The sequence below is a fragment of the Neopsephotus bourkii genome, unplaced genomic scaffold, assembly GCF_033783945.1.
Source record: "Neopsephotus bourkii isolate Nb327-2 ecotype Australia unplaced genomic scaffold, CSIRO-AGI_Nbou_v1 NB_1630, whole genome shotgun sequence".
Taxonomy (NCBI): Eukaryota; Metazoa; Chordata; class Aves; order Psittaciformes; family Psittacidae; genus Neopsephotus; species Neopsephotus bourkii.
The window spans coordinates 11741844-11757716 of NW_026902105.1; the positions used below are offsets into that span (position 1 = coordinate 11741844).

Below are 15873 nucleotides of genomic sequence, written 5' to 3' on the forward strand. Positions count from 1 at the left end.
TCTCTCCCATGCTGCAACGGGCAGGGTTACAGACTGCATGTGGGCATCCGAGTCCCCATCCATCCACTCACAGAGACAGGTCAGATGAGGTCCTAAATCCTTCCTAAAAGCACTACAGGAACTGAAACAGAGATTCGTGACTCTACTAGACCAGATCACAAGTGTGCGTGTGTGTGAGTCACAGCACATCGCAGAGATTTATATTTAAAGGGCTTTCATCAGAAACTTGATTTGCATGAATTGATGACTCAAGACATTATTTTGGTGGAGGAATTATGCTGAAGAAGTCTCTTCCACAACATTCACGGCCACCTCACATGGATGCATGCAAGATCAATGCTGGAACTGAAAGCAAGAGAAGCTGCGTATTTAGTTTGGAGAGCAAGAAGCAAACAGAATTTATGCAATCAGTATGGTAACCACAGAGTGAACAAGCCGCTACCACTGCATCTTCCATCACGTCTGGAAAGGTCTTTTAAAGGAAACAGACAAATCATAAATACTTGAAGTGCACTAATAATTGCCATCACCCAACTGAAGTGAAACACAGACTACCATTACGGAAGTAAAGTACACTGTAATAACTTTTCCCATTTTAGATTATGAATGAGATATATGTTTACATGTGATCCTATCTTAAGATTTTACCCAGCTAAGAACCATATGATAACAGTTTTTAAATGCACTGAGTATTTTATTGTCATAGAGGAAAAAAACCACACTATTGTTCTCAATAATAATTTACAAGCATAAACCTAAACCAGCAACTCTCGCTCTTTTACAGGCTGACTGCACATATGGGGAGCACCCTGATTTACTAAATTGGAAAATAAAAGGTTTAAGAAATAAACCATGCAAACCCCATCATTTCTGTTCACTACAACTCAGTTTAAATCAGAACCAAGTCAACTGAGGACCTGCACCAAAGGTTTTTTTCTCAGCTGGAACTCAGACACCTTCCAGCTTTACAACCATCAGTGGAACTGCCAGAATGAAAGATGCTGGTTTAGACTGAAACACGGCTGTGGTAGTTTGTCAGGTGTTTTAATGAAACTTGCAATTTGTTGGTATTTCTTTAAAGGGAGGGTTTATTTCCCTTCTGTGTTCTCTTCTTTCACAATTACACCGTTCAGTGTTTCATTATGTGCCACCCACACTGACACCAGATCCCCATGTGGCTCAGGGAGGCATGAACCAACCCAGCACTGAGAGGGAGCAGCTGCAGGCCACAATTCTCTTAATGATTATTCACAGAATCACAGAATGGTTTGGGTTGGAAGGAACCCTGAAGGCCATCTGGTTCCACAGGCACAGAAACCTCCCACTAGAGCAGGTTGCTCCAAGCCCCGTCCAACCTGTCCTTGAACACTGCCAGGGATGGGGCAGCCACAGCTTCTCTGGACAACCTGTGCCAGTGCCTCAGCACCCTCACAATAAAGAATTTCTTCCTAATGTCTAACCTAGATCTACCCTCTTCCAGTTTAAAGCCATTCCCCTCATCCTGTCACTACATGCCCTTCTGGAAAGTCTCTCTCCAGAATTCTTACACCACACCACCGGCCCACCTTATGCTATATCAACTTTCAGCCTCATCAAGCCGACAGCACTTAGCAGCACATTAGTTATATGTATGCTATTCAGTTTCCCTTTGTTGGCCAATCCGTTTTTCTAGTAAAGTGATTACAATGTGCTGTGCCACACATGACACCTGCATTGTTTGTCACAGCAGCAGAAAACAAGTCACAATTTGCTACCCACACGGAGCATCACAGAGAACAATCATCCGGAAAGTAGGTGCTCTTGCCTGCTGGCAACTTTCTACTGAAGTCACTTGTTTCCCTGTCACCTCTCTTCAATGCCAAGCTGCTCCACCTGCAATTAAAACAGGTTTGCTCTACAACAGCAAACAGTTGAAATAAACTCTTCCCTTTCATGGACAAGCTAACTTGCACTATTAATAATTGCACTTACCAAAAGCAACATGGCACAGGCCACGTTGATCAAAACCTGGGCAAACTGGGCAAAGAATAGAGCTAGAGCTCCAGTACACTCCAAACACTCAGCACGGCTTACAGAATATTAAAAGTAAGAATTACTGTCAACATTGTATTCTCAGTGCAGGCTGTATAACCTCCTGCCTGCAGAGCTTGACCAGTTCCACCCTGGACACCTTCATTAGGAAAACATATACTCCATAGTGGTTTCTACTATATATAAAGGGGTCAATGGGTATGTAAAACCCAGGTGAACTTACAACATGGAAATATGGAGATGCAATAAGGAAATGTAGCCTTTCCATATATGGTATGGAAAGGTAGAGAAAACCCATTTCAGGAATCCCTCAAATGTGTAGGAAAACTGAGCCTTGAAGCCTGCAGGGTATTGGTAAGTGACTGAGTTCAACGACAACATGAACCATTCACATCACCTGGGTAAGCCATAGAAACAGGGCATGGAACTACATTTTGGCTTTCTCAGGACTTTATAACCTGCTAAAACATTCCAGCCAGGTCATTCATCTACTGCAGAGTTAAAGAGATTACTATCCTAAGAGATGTTAAGGTTTCCAATACAGGTCAGAAGGAGCTGTCTCTTTTTCTAGCATCGCCATGAAGGATGCTCGTGTTCCTCAGCATGTCAATATAAATTAATAAAATCCAACAACGTAATTTCTTTTCCCAGAGGAACCATCCCACTGCCTTTACAAGGCAACTAAGGACTATAAATGAAGATGATAACCTGCCTCTCACAGCATGACCTCTTCTTGGGATGCTTACCTACCAGCAATAGCTTTAGTCACAGCCTCTCTCTCAGTCCTGCCATGGTGTTCTCATAGAGGAACACAGGTAGAAGGAAAAGAACACCTTTCAGTGTTCCTACACAAAATGGGGCAAGTAACTAATCAGGGGAAACCATGTAAGAAAAAGTCACTTGCAGATGTGCATCTCAAACTTCACTAAAAAGGCCTGTTTTCCTTTTAAGATCTAACTGGGTTTTGATGCCATCTTTGGTAATCAGGCAGCTGTACTGCAAAGGTAGATCACCTGTAATCATTCTCCTCTTGCTATTCAAGGATAACTGTGTTCAAAAGGGCGTATTTAAGTATCATCTTTCCTTTGACAATTACTTCTATTCAGTGATTACTGGCAGCTCAATAGCTGAGATGTGCAGAAAAACCACTGAGGGAGAGAAGCCTCATCAGCTCTTTCTTCCTATCTCCCAGCATGTTAAAAGCACTCTGAGGCACAGAGAACAGCAGGAAAGCAGCATGAATGCAAATCATTATGGTTTTTCTATTTTAATAGATCCTATGTGCATTCCCATGTAGGGAAAATGATCCCCCAGAATCCCATTCTCCTCCCTTTCCTCCTTGGTCCTAGCTGGAAGCAACAGATCAGCCATTTTCAGCTAGGATAGGATCACCAGGGTGCAAATCACTCAGACAAATGCAAGCAGCAATGATGTACAAAGACAAGGGAGCACTCCGTGTTACTACACTACCACCTTCCTTGTTGGCAACCTCTTCCCAACAAGAATGGCAGCTCTGGATCCAACAAATTTTAGTCTTCGGATACATGTTTACTAACCAGTGGATGGTCCCATTCAGTACAGTTCATAATAATCTATTTACTGATGGCTAATATCAGTAGCTACAGTTTAATTAAATGCTCTAGGCAAAAGGATAAGGCCCTTTTCAGAACTACAGATATATAAATGAGACACTGATAAACACAAGAAGAGAACACAGAAGTGACACAAAAATGCATCAGGTTTGAAGCCTCAACTAACTTTGGTATTTCACAACTTAGTCTTTGCACACATACAAAAGGAGGAACTCATGAGACTGTGGAGTAGCATTCATAGCAGCAGCATTATTTAAGCCAGTTGCTTAGATAGCCATGAACTACTGAAGTAAAGACTGCTAAACCAAAACAGTTTCCTGTCAGTTGTCTACACTGCTGCAAGAGGCCTCATCTTGGCATCATCTCCTTACAGGAGAGATCAGCAATCCACACTCCCTGTTGCTACACAAAGTCACTATTCTGATTTCCACACCTGAGGCTCAAAGACTGCACTGCTCAAACCCTAGTGATGACAATCTCTTGGGGGCGCAGGGACAGGGAAACTCACAGGTCTCTAGAAGGTGGGTTCTGATTAGGGGAGGTAGTCTTCCAAACCAAAGTCAAATCCTTCTGCACTTACTGGCAGGCTTTTAAGTTGTAAATTTGCCCCAAAAATACTACTATTCTGAAGCAACAGTCTGCATGCCCATGGTCCTGAACACTGAGACAAGGGTAAAAGCCAAAACAAACTTTAAATAAAGACTTTAAAACAGGAGCTTGACTTTGTGTTAGGAGAGTAGTAACTGCAACCTGGGGTAGCTCTAGCTATTTTCTTAGCATTTTAGGTCAAAAAATTCCGGAGGCATAAGACTCTTGAGCAGGATGACAATTCCTCAATGCTTTATTAAGACCTTTAGTTTATATAGCACTGCTCTGTCAGCTTGTCACTAGACCATGTGAAACATCAGAGAAGAGGGAATCATGTTGGACAGAAGTGTGACAGACTCTGTACAACTTTAATGTAGAGATTTACACAATGCAGCCTATACAGGTTGTCAAAATGAGATCAGACCATCCTTTCAGTACAGATATTCCACTCACAGCACTTCTTTATGCACACACATGCGCAGAAGGGACTGACCAAGGAATGAAGCAAAGTGAAGAGCTCCAAAGTCTGGGAAAATTCATGAAGGCTTAGTTTGCCCATAAACCCCAAGTGGGCTTCTGGCTCATATTAATCACAAACACCACTGATTTACCATGCAAACATTTTAATTGTTTAAATCACGCTCTTCCAAGCATGAAGAGACAAAGGTACCACTCCACCATGGTGGTATTTCCTATGACAGTAACAAAGGACCGCCTGCTTGTAACTTAAATCATCTATTCCTGGTTTGTATAGCTGAGGCTGAATACCCACAGGATATTATTAACATTTCCCCTCCAGCATCTGGTCTAATAAAGAAACACAGAACACCTTTGCTGTAGTACAAAAGTTTACAGAAAGTTTGACAATTTAATTAAAGACAATACAAAAGATGTTGTCTGAATTCAAATAATTTATGTAAAAGTACATGCATGAGAAAATACTGACAGGAAGATCTAGTTAACCATATTATCAGATGCATGTTCTTTGTCCCTAGAGATAACATACAGTCAGAAATACATTATATTTTAGGTTACAATAACAGACAGCATTTTAAAATAAACACAATTTGAGGTCTACCAGCCCTTTAACTCGAAAAGTTCCTATTAACACAGGACCAACCAATAGAATAAAAAGATGGAGCAATACTGAAGTGTCTGAACAAGCCTATAGTGTTTGGTTTTCCTTTTATTGAGGAGAGAGAAGACAACAAGAGACGAAGAAGAGTGTTTTGTTAGTGCTCTGCCTTCAGTCTGAAGTGTTTTAAGCGTCATGATCAGAGCCATCAGGGATTACTTTTATCCATGCACCCCAAAAAACCCACCCTCCCTGTGAGGAGACAGGACACAGATCTGGCACAGATCTTCCGCATGAAGCAGTACCCCCTCCACACAAGAGGAGACCCTGTAGGCAAAGCAAGCTACCCCTACTGTACTCAGGGTGGCAGCTTGGCCCCAGCAAACACTTTCTCTCATCCTCCAGCAGAGCCACTGTTCCTCTCAAATCATGAGTTATTTCTTCACATTTGTCAAATACTGAAACCCCAGAAATCACCTTCTTGATTGATGGTATCAGGCAACAGCCTGAAACACCCAAGATTTCTTACCATGTGTCACTTGCCCTCCACAGTTTTGTGGCCAGTTCCATAGTTTAACAAGACGACACATGATTCATTTCTTTGAAGATATTTTAGTTCATTAATTCCCGATAAAAGTATTGGTTGCAGTACAATAGTTTGACATACAGCAACAAAACATACTGGATTTACATGCACAAGCTATTTAACAATAGTACACAGTCTTTCCTATTGCCATTATAAAATGAAAACTACTATGACAGCTGACACAGCCTCCCCGTTGTTCTCATGAGCTCTAACAAAGTGATGAAAACAGTGTTCCAGGTGGTACGATGACAAAGAACAGAGGTCTGGCCACTGCTGAAGATTCCAATGAAGATGCCAGTATCATAATGGGAAACAGTGTTGGTATTACTGTACAAACACAGCTACAAGCGAAATTGTTCTGATGTGTACTTCAGTTTAAAAAAGAACAGGTGGGAAATATAGCTTTGTATAGAAACATACCAGAAACAAAAGCACATGCAAAGGAAGAAAAGGTAAAGCCAAGAAAAAATGTCTGGATGACTAAAACACTGATCACTGAAGTACTGTAAACCAGCAGCAATCTGTGGCGGAAGAGCACATAATTTTCTAAGGAGGATGTTCTTTGTGGTGTTTGTGATTGGTGGTTTCTTTTGTTGTTTATTTGGGTTTTTTTCAATAGAGCTTCCAACTTGGAAAATGCGAGCCAAAACTCCTCTGCATTTGTGTTCTGTGCCTGGCTAAACTCTCTTTCAGATTGACAGTTTGGTCCAGATTGTCATGCTTTAATGTACAAATTACTGTACATGCTACAAGGACTACTCACTGCAAGTTTTCAAAGTCTGCTGTTCAAAGAACAGATACAACACTGTCACCCTCATTAAAGGTTGATGCCAAAGTTGCAGTACTGCTGTTTAAAGGGCTTCTAGAAATGAGAACAGAAAAGTCAGATTTATGACCAAGAGATAAGCAATGAGCTCTGTGAAACATAACACATTACAACAAGACTTTTCCTACAGCAAATTAAAGTCATCAGGGGACATCATTTTTATTCTTTTAACGTTTCCTTCTATAGGTTTCAGAAGTGCCAACAATTCCAGCAATAAAACAGAGCACTCGGCTGTGCCTCTCTTTTTAGTGTCTTTCCCAAATTTTATTCAAACAGGTAAAAAACTCTCCCCTAATCAACAGTTATCAGTTTAGCATTATGCTACTGGCAAGTCAGATCCTGAAATATTATGGATATTTGATAGTCATAATCAATTTATTCATGACCACATAAACAAACACAGTTACATGTGTCTGCACTGTCAGATCTGTAATACACCAAGTAAGACTGCAAAAATAAAAGGCAAAAAAGGAAAAAGGCCTCAAGTCTCCCTTTTTTGTTGTTTGGGCTCTTTTTTACTAATTGTCCCACAGCAAAAAAAGAAAAATAAGTAGCAAAGGCTTAATCTTAAATACAAAGTTATAATCTGCAGATCAGGTCCTCTAATCCAGACTGACGGTACACTTTATTGTTTCAACTGAACCACCCATTACAGACTTGCAATACCAGCACTCATTCATACCCTGAAGCGCTCCCCAGCCTCATCCACCCAACCAACTATTCACACCTTGTTTTAAGCAGAACAGTGAAAACAAAGTTGTTTGGATTTTTCAAACAGTTGCTCTGAATTCTTTAATATCACACTCAAAATGCAGGAAGACAAATTTAAGATATCTCAATTCTCAAAATATTGTTTACAAAGGAAAAAAAGAGGCGAATGGGGAAGTATAGAAGGTGCTAAACCACCACCACAAAATGGACTTGGTAAAGAGCCCATACTGGAAACACTTACCTTGTGAAATCCTTAAAACGATCATCTCAGAAGACACACTTAATCAGTGTTGTGAAAAATGCAAACTAGGCTGTCACAGATTACTGAAATATCTAATCTAAAGGCAGTGCAAACTGATGGCTGGCCGGGGGCAACCAGACATCCTGCAAGTGAGGGACTTCAAATTACTCATCACTGACCTCCTTAATAATCTGCATTGAAGGACCTGATGAACAGCAGTGAGATTTTTGTCATGCAATTACATCTGTTAAGCAACCAATATGCAACTTAAGAGTTATACTGTCACCCATGGTGGATTATCAGAGTAATAATCCATTAAAGGATAAAGTCAACGGGGAAAGTGGTAAACATTTTGCCATAAGTGAAAACACTTCAAAAATTTACAATTAAATAAAAAGTTAGATGATATCTTATAAAAAGAAGTACTGAACACAACAAAGCCACAATAAATTAGTGTTTCCATAAAACGACATGCTGAAGGTTTTGTTCCCAAGTCTATACATTTTTTACTGTCTGTTAATTCCTAAATATTGACAGCGTAATCGAGTAATTGAGGTACAGTAGTTTACATTTGTATATGTCTTTAAAAAGGTTATTTTTTTTCTTCCAGTTTTTCTTCCTCATCGCCAAAGAACAACAACGGAAACATTCCTAAAATGCAGCCAATGGTTACTCCAATAGCTTTACCCTAGAGAAAGGGGGAAAAAAGTAAGTTTCTCACTGATCAGTTGTTACTCCTTTGCTGTGCAGTACCAACACAACCAGGAAAACAGACCCTTTGTTCTAGTTTTCAGTTGGGAGCCACATTTTTCTTAGCATGCAGACTAGAAACACAATCTATGAGAGAGAGACAGATATGACAAGGTTAGAAAGAGTGTGTGCTGTGATAAAAGGCACATTTCTGAATAAAGAAGAGGGGAATGACCCATGAAGAGCTGCATAGGTGGTAAGGGAGGAGACAGATTCAAAGGATTGGCTAGGAAGACAGAGAAGGGGGGTGAAACAAACAACAAAACCACACACACACTTTATGTGCAATTATAAATGTATCTGTTTGAACGTGCAAAGTCAGGAATGATGAATTCCTTGCGAACATTATGGCTTGCAAAGGCACGAGGGGAAGACAATAACAATAAATAAAAAAGATGGAAAACATGTCCCAGTTTTTCACAATTGCCTCAGATGTAGAATTCAAAAGGAGACAGAAGTAAGACAAGCAACATCCAAACCACATCGCCAGCAGCAGGTGGATAGTGGTGAGAAACTTGAGACAATGGTTATAAAAGAAAAACTGCTCGCATTCAGGTAAAGATGCTCAGAAGTCTCCTCACAGAAAAGTGCTGTGCAGGCGCTGCAGTGCAATGACAGGCTTTTGCCCAATTCAGCTTTCACCATGATGACTCTTATATTGGGCAGACTACAGAGCAGCCCACAAACATGCCAATTCCTCCCTGCTCGATGCTTTGATCTATCACTGCTAAAAGTAGACTTTTCCCCTTAGTTTTCAGTAGCCAGTGTTATTTCTCTTCCCTTAAATCTGCAAAGATATTTTTTCCCATGAAGGATCATTCTGGCAAAGTGAAAGGAATATGCTTCTTTACTCAGTTTCTTATAATCTGATTCTTTCACCAAAATAAACTAAATGTTCTCATTTCTGAAGTGGGATCACTTCAAATATTTAAATATTAATTAAGTAATCATCCTGCAAATGAATCTGCAAGTTAAGTGTCCCACAACTGTAAACCCAGACACTGAATATTACTCAAATGCTAAAAATTTACCCAGGGGAAAGCTAATTTCATATCCAAGCTAATTATAGAATATTGGAAATGAACACATACTAGCACAGGTATATAAATAGCAAGCACTTGACAAAGAATGTATGGGAGTGAACTACTAAGGGGTTACAACTTTTAGATAAACTGTCTTATCACAGTAGACAAAGCTCAGCCCATGTATCTCCATGGCATACATGAAGTCACTGCAGAGACTGCCCACGGTACTAGTCACTCATGGCTTGTTGCATATGGAAAATCCCCCCAAGCCCAAAATGATCCAGTCTCATGATGCTCCCTGCCACAGGCTCACGACTAAACCTTCCAGGAAAGGTGTAAAATGTTGGTGATCGTTAAGTATTTAATGGCAAAAGTGACAAAAAGGATCTATCACACATTAGTTTAAACCAAACAAGCTCCACACAACCAGCACCTAACTACAGGATACTCACCAAGTGTGCACTGAGACGCGTTTGCCACATATCAGCTTGTTTGGGTGTCAGATCAGGGATTGACAGACCCAGTCGTGAAGCTAAAGCTTCTACATAACCTGCAAGACTGGAAGAACAAGAAAACAAGAACAAACGATTTTGGATCTGACATTACTTCTAGTGAGGACTCTGAAGTATTTGAAGCACTGAACTTAAAATGAATAGCTTTTCCTTCAGCTAAAGTCATCAAGAGGTAAATACGGCAAAGTGCGATCATCAGACTTCTGATGGGCACATTTTGCACTGCGAGTTCATTCATTTTCTTGCTAATTTGATACACAGTATTTCCAGAAAACACTTTATGCAGCAAGACAAAACTGGTGTGAATATTACTGTATTTGTGCAGAGCTTGTTAACCTTCACTGGAGGAAAGGTTGCATACACACACTAGGAATAAGCTTCGTTATTTGCAGGAATAAAAAGAGAAAAGTGGGCACAAGAGTCATAACTGAAGCTTTACTTTCAGCAATTGCTCCTTTAAAAAAATAAAGTCAGTTGCATCTGTTTATGTCAGCAGTAGGTGTGCTGAGATCTGAAGGCATTTCAGATACATAACTTTTATCTGAGGAGAAGTTATAACAACCGGAGCAGGTATATGAGGGATATTCTACCACAGCAACATACTGTGTCACAAAAAATGTATTTTTCCATTTTGTTTTTTTACAAAAACACTTCTTGCAGAAGAAGTTCTCATTAAAACTTCCTTAAAAGCAAGCATTGCCTACAGACTACATTGAGTCGGACTAAATGCCAATCCCAGTTTTATCCCTTAAAATATGTAATACTGCAGTAACAGGACAGCTAGTCTGTTTCAGAACTATGACACTGCAGTTTTAACCTTGGCAAGAAACACCTAATAGTCCAACTTTTTCTTAGCAAGGACAGAATACACTTCTACAGGCAGGTAGTTTACTGAAGCTAAATTCAACAGCTAGAAAAAACAATTGTATTTCAGCAGTTTCTAATGTAGTTCGGTAGCACCAACAGTTCTTGCAAGAGAGGAAAACAATATATATATTCTCAACACAAGTTCAGACATACCCCAGTCCAGCTAAATCTGAAACAAGGTTTCCCAGAGCTGCAGCTGGAGGGAGGAAAAGGGAAGAGAAGGGGGTAAGAAGGCAAAGGATTATTTTCATTACAAATAACCCAGCCAGTTCCCCTCCCTCCCTGCCCCAGGGACTGTCACTCTTCTCAGCAGACACAGCAAAAAAGACTAGAAGTAAGTCTCTTTAGAGTTTTTTCTTCTGACCTTACTACAGTTTGCAGCAGCAGCAGACTAACAGTAACAAGAAGTGCAACTATTTTACTCAACTTATATGAAGAACACTTGAGAAATGCAAACAGATGTCACAGACACCTGGAAACCAACGTGAGAATTCTTCAGATCAGAGTTAAAAACAGCCATGGGTGGTTGCCAGTTTCATACAGCTAATGCTGGACACCAACACGGCCTTCCAGTGCCTGAAGAGGTGCAGGAGCACGGGAAACAGAAGGAGCTGTTACTTGTATGTGTAGTTTTGATAAACATTTTAGCACACCCATGAACTGTGTCAGATTAGGAATACTGTGGATACGACTGAATGAAGTTATACACTTAATAAACATGATTTCACAGCAGATCTTAGTGAGATAAGCTTGCTTGTGACTGCCTTGCATTGCAACAGAGAAATGCCACACATTTCTTGTTTGGCATTTAAGCTGTGTGCTTTCAGGTCACACTGCACCTGATGGATCCAGTGGTATTTTCTCTCCTCTGACACTGCAGAGGCACCAAAGCAGTTGCGCAAAACTTATCAGTTTTGGTCCAGTGCAGGAGCAGGGTGGCTGCTGGGCCTCCCCTTGGTATCGCAGGGAGGCAGAGAAGCCACCAAGAACATGGGCCAGCACAGTAAAAGGACATCAACACTGATCTTTACTCTGCACTGCAAGCAAACAGCAACTTACAAATACATAAACACGCATACCTAAGTATCAGACCCTAGGGAATTTAGAGCAGCCCCGATACAGAAATGCAAATACACTTTCCTAAGCCACCCAGGATTTGAGCTTTTAGATTAAAATGGACAATAAGCATTGCCAAAGTTATGTGAACTGAAATTCCATTTCTGCAAATGGACTATGTCCTTGCTTCAACCATAGGTTGTTTCTTTATTAGGAAAGGCAGCTGCAAGACCAAGAAAGAGCCATTTCCAGCCCTGTGGCCCACTGTCAGCCTAAAATATAGGAGTGTGCTTATCAGTCTGTACATACTGCATTTTATTACTTGCCTGCCATAGTTGAAATTCCTAGGATAACTCCAATTGACAATTCTATTTGGGTTCCCTGAAAAATAAGAATTTTCTCATTACTTGAGAGATTTGGAGTTAAAATAGATTACACTGACTGAAACAGCAAAAGTATTGCTTATGTTGACACTGAAAGGATAAATGGACATTACTGTTACTAGATCTGCACAGCTCCCATTCTCCCAGCATATATATTTCTCTCCAGGACAAGAGTTTACTTCTGATACTCTTTTAACAGTTTATATTTTTCCATAATGGCCAGCTAGTGGACAAAACTAACCCCTATCTCTGCGTATCATTTCCCCCACTGTAATTCTTTGCTGAATGTAACACTCTGAATACAAACTTCTACAAATACTGAACAAACAAAACACCGTATTGCAGCTCCTTACTCCTTTAGGTGAAGAAACAAAATCGCAGCAAACTGCATGATGAAACAGCATTACATGGTCCAAAGATGAGACACAACATGCATGAATTAAAACAAGACATGTTGCAGTTGGATATAGGAGAATATTTTACACTGTGAGGGCAGCTGAGCATTGGAACAGGTTGCCAAGAAGGACCCTGCAGTCTCTGCCCTTGCATCTTCTCAAGTACCACTGGATGAAACCACAAATAACCTAGCCTGACCTTACAGGTGATCCTGCTTTGAGCATGAAATTGTAGACTGGAGACCCTGAGGAAGGTCCTGAGCAAGTGAAAGACTAGAGAGCTGATAGGTACTGTGGTCCTTTCCCACCTCAATTATTCCACGATTAATATCACACTGTCAGTGAATCACAGAATCACAGAACAGTTAGGGTTGCAAAAGACCTTAAGATCATCTAGTCCAAACCCCCTGCCATGGGCAGGGACACCTCACACTAAACTATGTCACGCAAGGATCTGTCCAACCTGGACTTGAACACTGCCAGGAATGGAGCATTCACAACTTCCTTGGGCAGCCCATTCCAGTGCCTCACCACCCTCACAGTAAAGAGCTTCTTTCTTATATCTAATTTAAATTTCCCTTGCTTAAGTTTGAACCCATTACCCCTTGTCCTGTCACTACAGTCCCTGATGAAGAGTCCCTCCCCATCATCCCTATAGGCCCCCTTCAGATACTGGAAGGCTGCTATGAGGTCTCCATGCAACCTTCTCTTCTCCAGGCTCAACAGCCCCAACTTTCTCAGCCTGTCCTCATATGGGAGGTGCTCCAGCTCCCTGATCATCCTCGTGCAATAAGGTGGAATTTATCCTCAGTGACAGACCTGCAGGAGGAACAGTTTCTTTGGCCTTTATAGATCTTCCTGTTCCACTAGCCCATTTAATCTCTCCAAACAAACAAAATACATCAAGAGTGTTAGTCAGAAGTGCCAGGCTGCATCAGAACAAATCAACATCAGCACTAACAGTGCCTGCGTCACTCAGAACAAAGAGCACACCAGTAAAAGCCCTGAAGATGTATTCATCAAGGCGTTATAATCACATTATAATCAGTCAGTGCAAAAATGTGTGAACTACAGGATCATAAATGTGTCTTACAGCACAAATTAAGAGAGGAAAAAAAGCAAGTTTCTTCTCAGTTCAGTAAAATTTGTTTCAATACTGGCCTTCAGAAGGAACAACATTCCTTTGCACTGGGCAAAGGCTGAACACAGCATGGACTTTCTCTTTAGAGAAGATTAAAAGGGTGAGTTGATACAGTGTCTTACTGAAGCTCTCGGTCTAATCTGTTTTATTCTACTTGAACGATATGAAGCTTACTGACTTGATCGAGGAATTAAACAGTGAACTTACCGCAGCAATCATAATTGCGTTATCCAAAAATCCAAACCCTACAAAAGGTACTGCATTGTGGAAGAACACTAAAAGAAATAAGTAACAAAGAGAAAGTAAATATTTGTAGGAGTTCACTAGTTCACAACAACCGCAATATCAGTCTAATACTGCCTTTAAGAGAAACAAACAGAACATACACAAAATCCCCTTCCCGCTACTTCTGTTGATGACTTTGTTTCCGGCAGGTTTGGTAAAACCCTTTGCTGCACTTGAGTGTTACTGATGGTCTTTGAAGAACCAGTTAAAGCAACTTACTCTGCAAATACTTGTACAATTTTGGATGGAAGCCACTTATGTCTACTAGAGCACAAAAGAAACACTGAAAACCACACAAACTTTGGTACTATTTAGTCCTTCCAACCAGTCACAGTATCACTAAGGATTACCTAAGTGTCTCACCAGACTCTCTACACTCTTCTCTTGCTTGAAATAAAGCCCCTTTCTCTGCAAATCACTCTCTATTCCTGGGCAAAAGCTCTTTTTCATGCATTCCTAACAATTCATGTTTTAAGAGTATTGTCTGGAGCTAGGCAATTCTCATCAAAACTCATTCAACTAGATCTACAGATGTTCAGATGGTTTTCACTGGTGTCACACAGCGTTAATTATCTCACTACCCAGACTTCTGTACCATGATTTTGGTTGGGACCTATGCTGAGAGCAAGTCAGCCTTGAAGCTGCTCCTCAATCCATTGTTTAAGAATTCAAGTTCCACACTTTGTTTCATGTGTTTGGGTGTTTTTCCTTTTTACTCCTGAAATTCCAAGTAAACCCTGTGTGAAAATATTTCATATTGTAGGAACTTGGAACATGCTGGTCTGAATAAGAATTCCTAACAAGTACAGTGTTACCATGTCATTCCTTTTTGTCCTGCTTCATTTTCTCTCTCAAATTTTAGCTTGTAAGCTTCTGATAGAGATGGGATTGAATTTGCATACCATAGCCTCCAGCTGAGTTTCAAGGTGCTGGCCTCATAAGACTTAACACAACACTGAGGACAGACTACATGACTAAAATACAGATTAAAGTTAGAACTTCTTTTTAACATTTAAAATGCATCAGCTCTTTAGTTGTTTGGGTTTTGAGGTTTTTTTCACTTCAGATGGGACCAACAACTCCTGTATTTCATAAACTTACAGAGATGCAAGCATAGGAAGAGGGAAGAAAGAAAAGTGCACAAACCTCACAGTCGTGTGAAAAGCAACTGGAATGAGTCCCTTTTGCATTTACCTCTCACAGACAGCATCAATCCCTGACCATATAAGAAAACAAAGCCACACTCAAGAGAGCTTTCACGCTTAGGTACTGGAACATGTTTGGACTTCCAGAGCTACTTTGTAAAAACACACAACACACCAGTGAAAGGCTAAAGCACAGACTGTATGAAAGTTTCCAATTGTTTTAAACCACTGCAGGACAAAACCCCCCAAAATAAAAACAACAAAAATCACACAGGTATGACAGATGTGCCCAGTATTTTCCAAATGTGTGCATCAAACTCTGGAGCTACAGAGGGAACTCAAATTCCTACCAAAATTGTCACAGTTTTGGAATCCAAAGAGTAAACAGAATCCCAGGGACCAAGAGAAAAAAAAAAAAAAACCAAAGAGAAACAAGTGCAGATACATGGAACAGTAAAAGGTTCAACTACATATATCTGCTGAGAGTATAAAGCCACATAAATACACTGATTTGGAAACTAATCCAGAATTTGAATGAGCATGGTATTACAAAGAATACCAAATCTATCTCCAATTTCTCTGCAATTTTATCCCACTTCTCAGCCCATTCAAAATACAGGCGACCAGAAGCAAGTCAATAGTTTCAAACACAAAACCCTCACAA

The 15873-nt window shown here is 40.4% G+C and overlaps 1 protein-coding gene across 1 annotated transcript in view; it reads right to left on the reverse strand.

The window, feature by feature from the left end:
- Window positions 1-4446: 4446 nt before the first annotated feature.
- Window positions 4447-15873, reverse strand: part of TMEM65 (transmembrane protein 65) — a 34760-nt gene continuing 23333 nt past the window's right edge. Inside the window, exons 4-8 of the mRNA XM_061373505.1 lie at window positions 13987-14054; window positions 12187-12241; window positions 10958-11000; window positions 9878-9983; window positions 4447-8338 (exon numbers count right to left, since the gene is read on the reverse strand). Coding sequence (XP_061229489.1) covers window positions 8243-8338; window positions 9878-9983; window positions 10958-11000; window positions 12187-12241; window positions 13987-14054 — 368 coding nt within the window. The 3' untranslated portion in view covers window positions 4447-8242. The remainder of the gene's footprint in view (window positions 8339-9877; window positions 9984-10957; window positions 11001-12186; window positions 12242-13986; window positions 14055-15873) is intronic.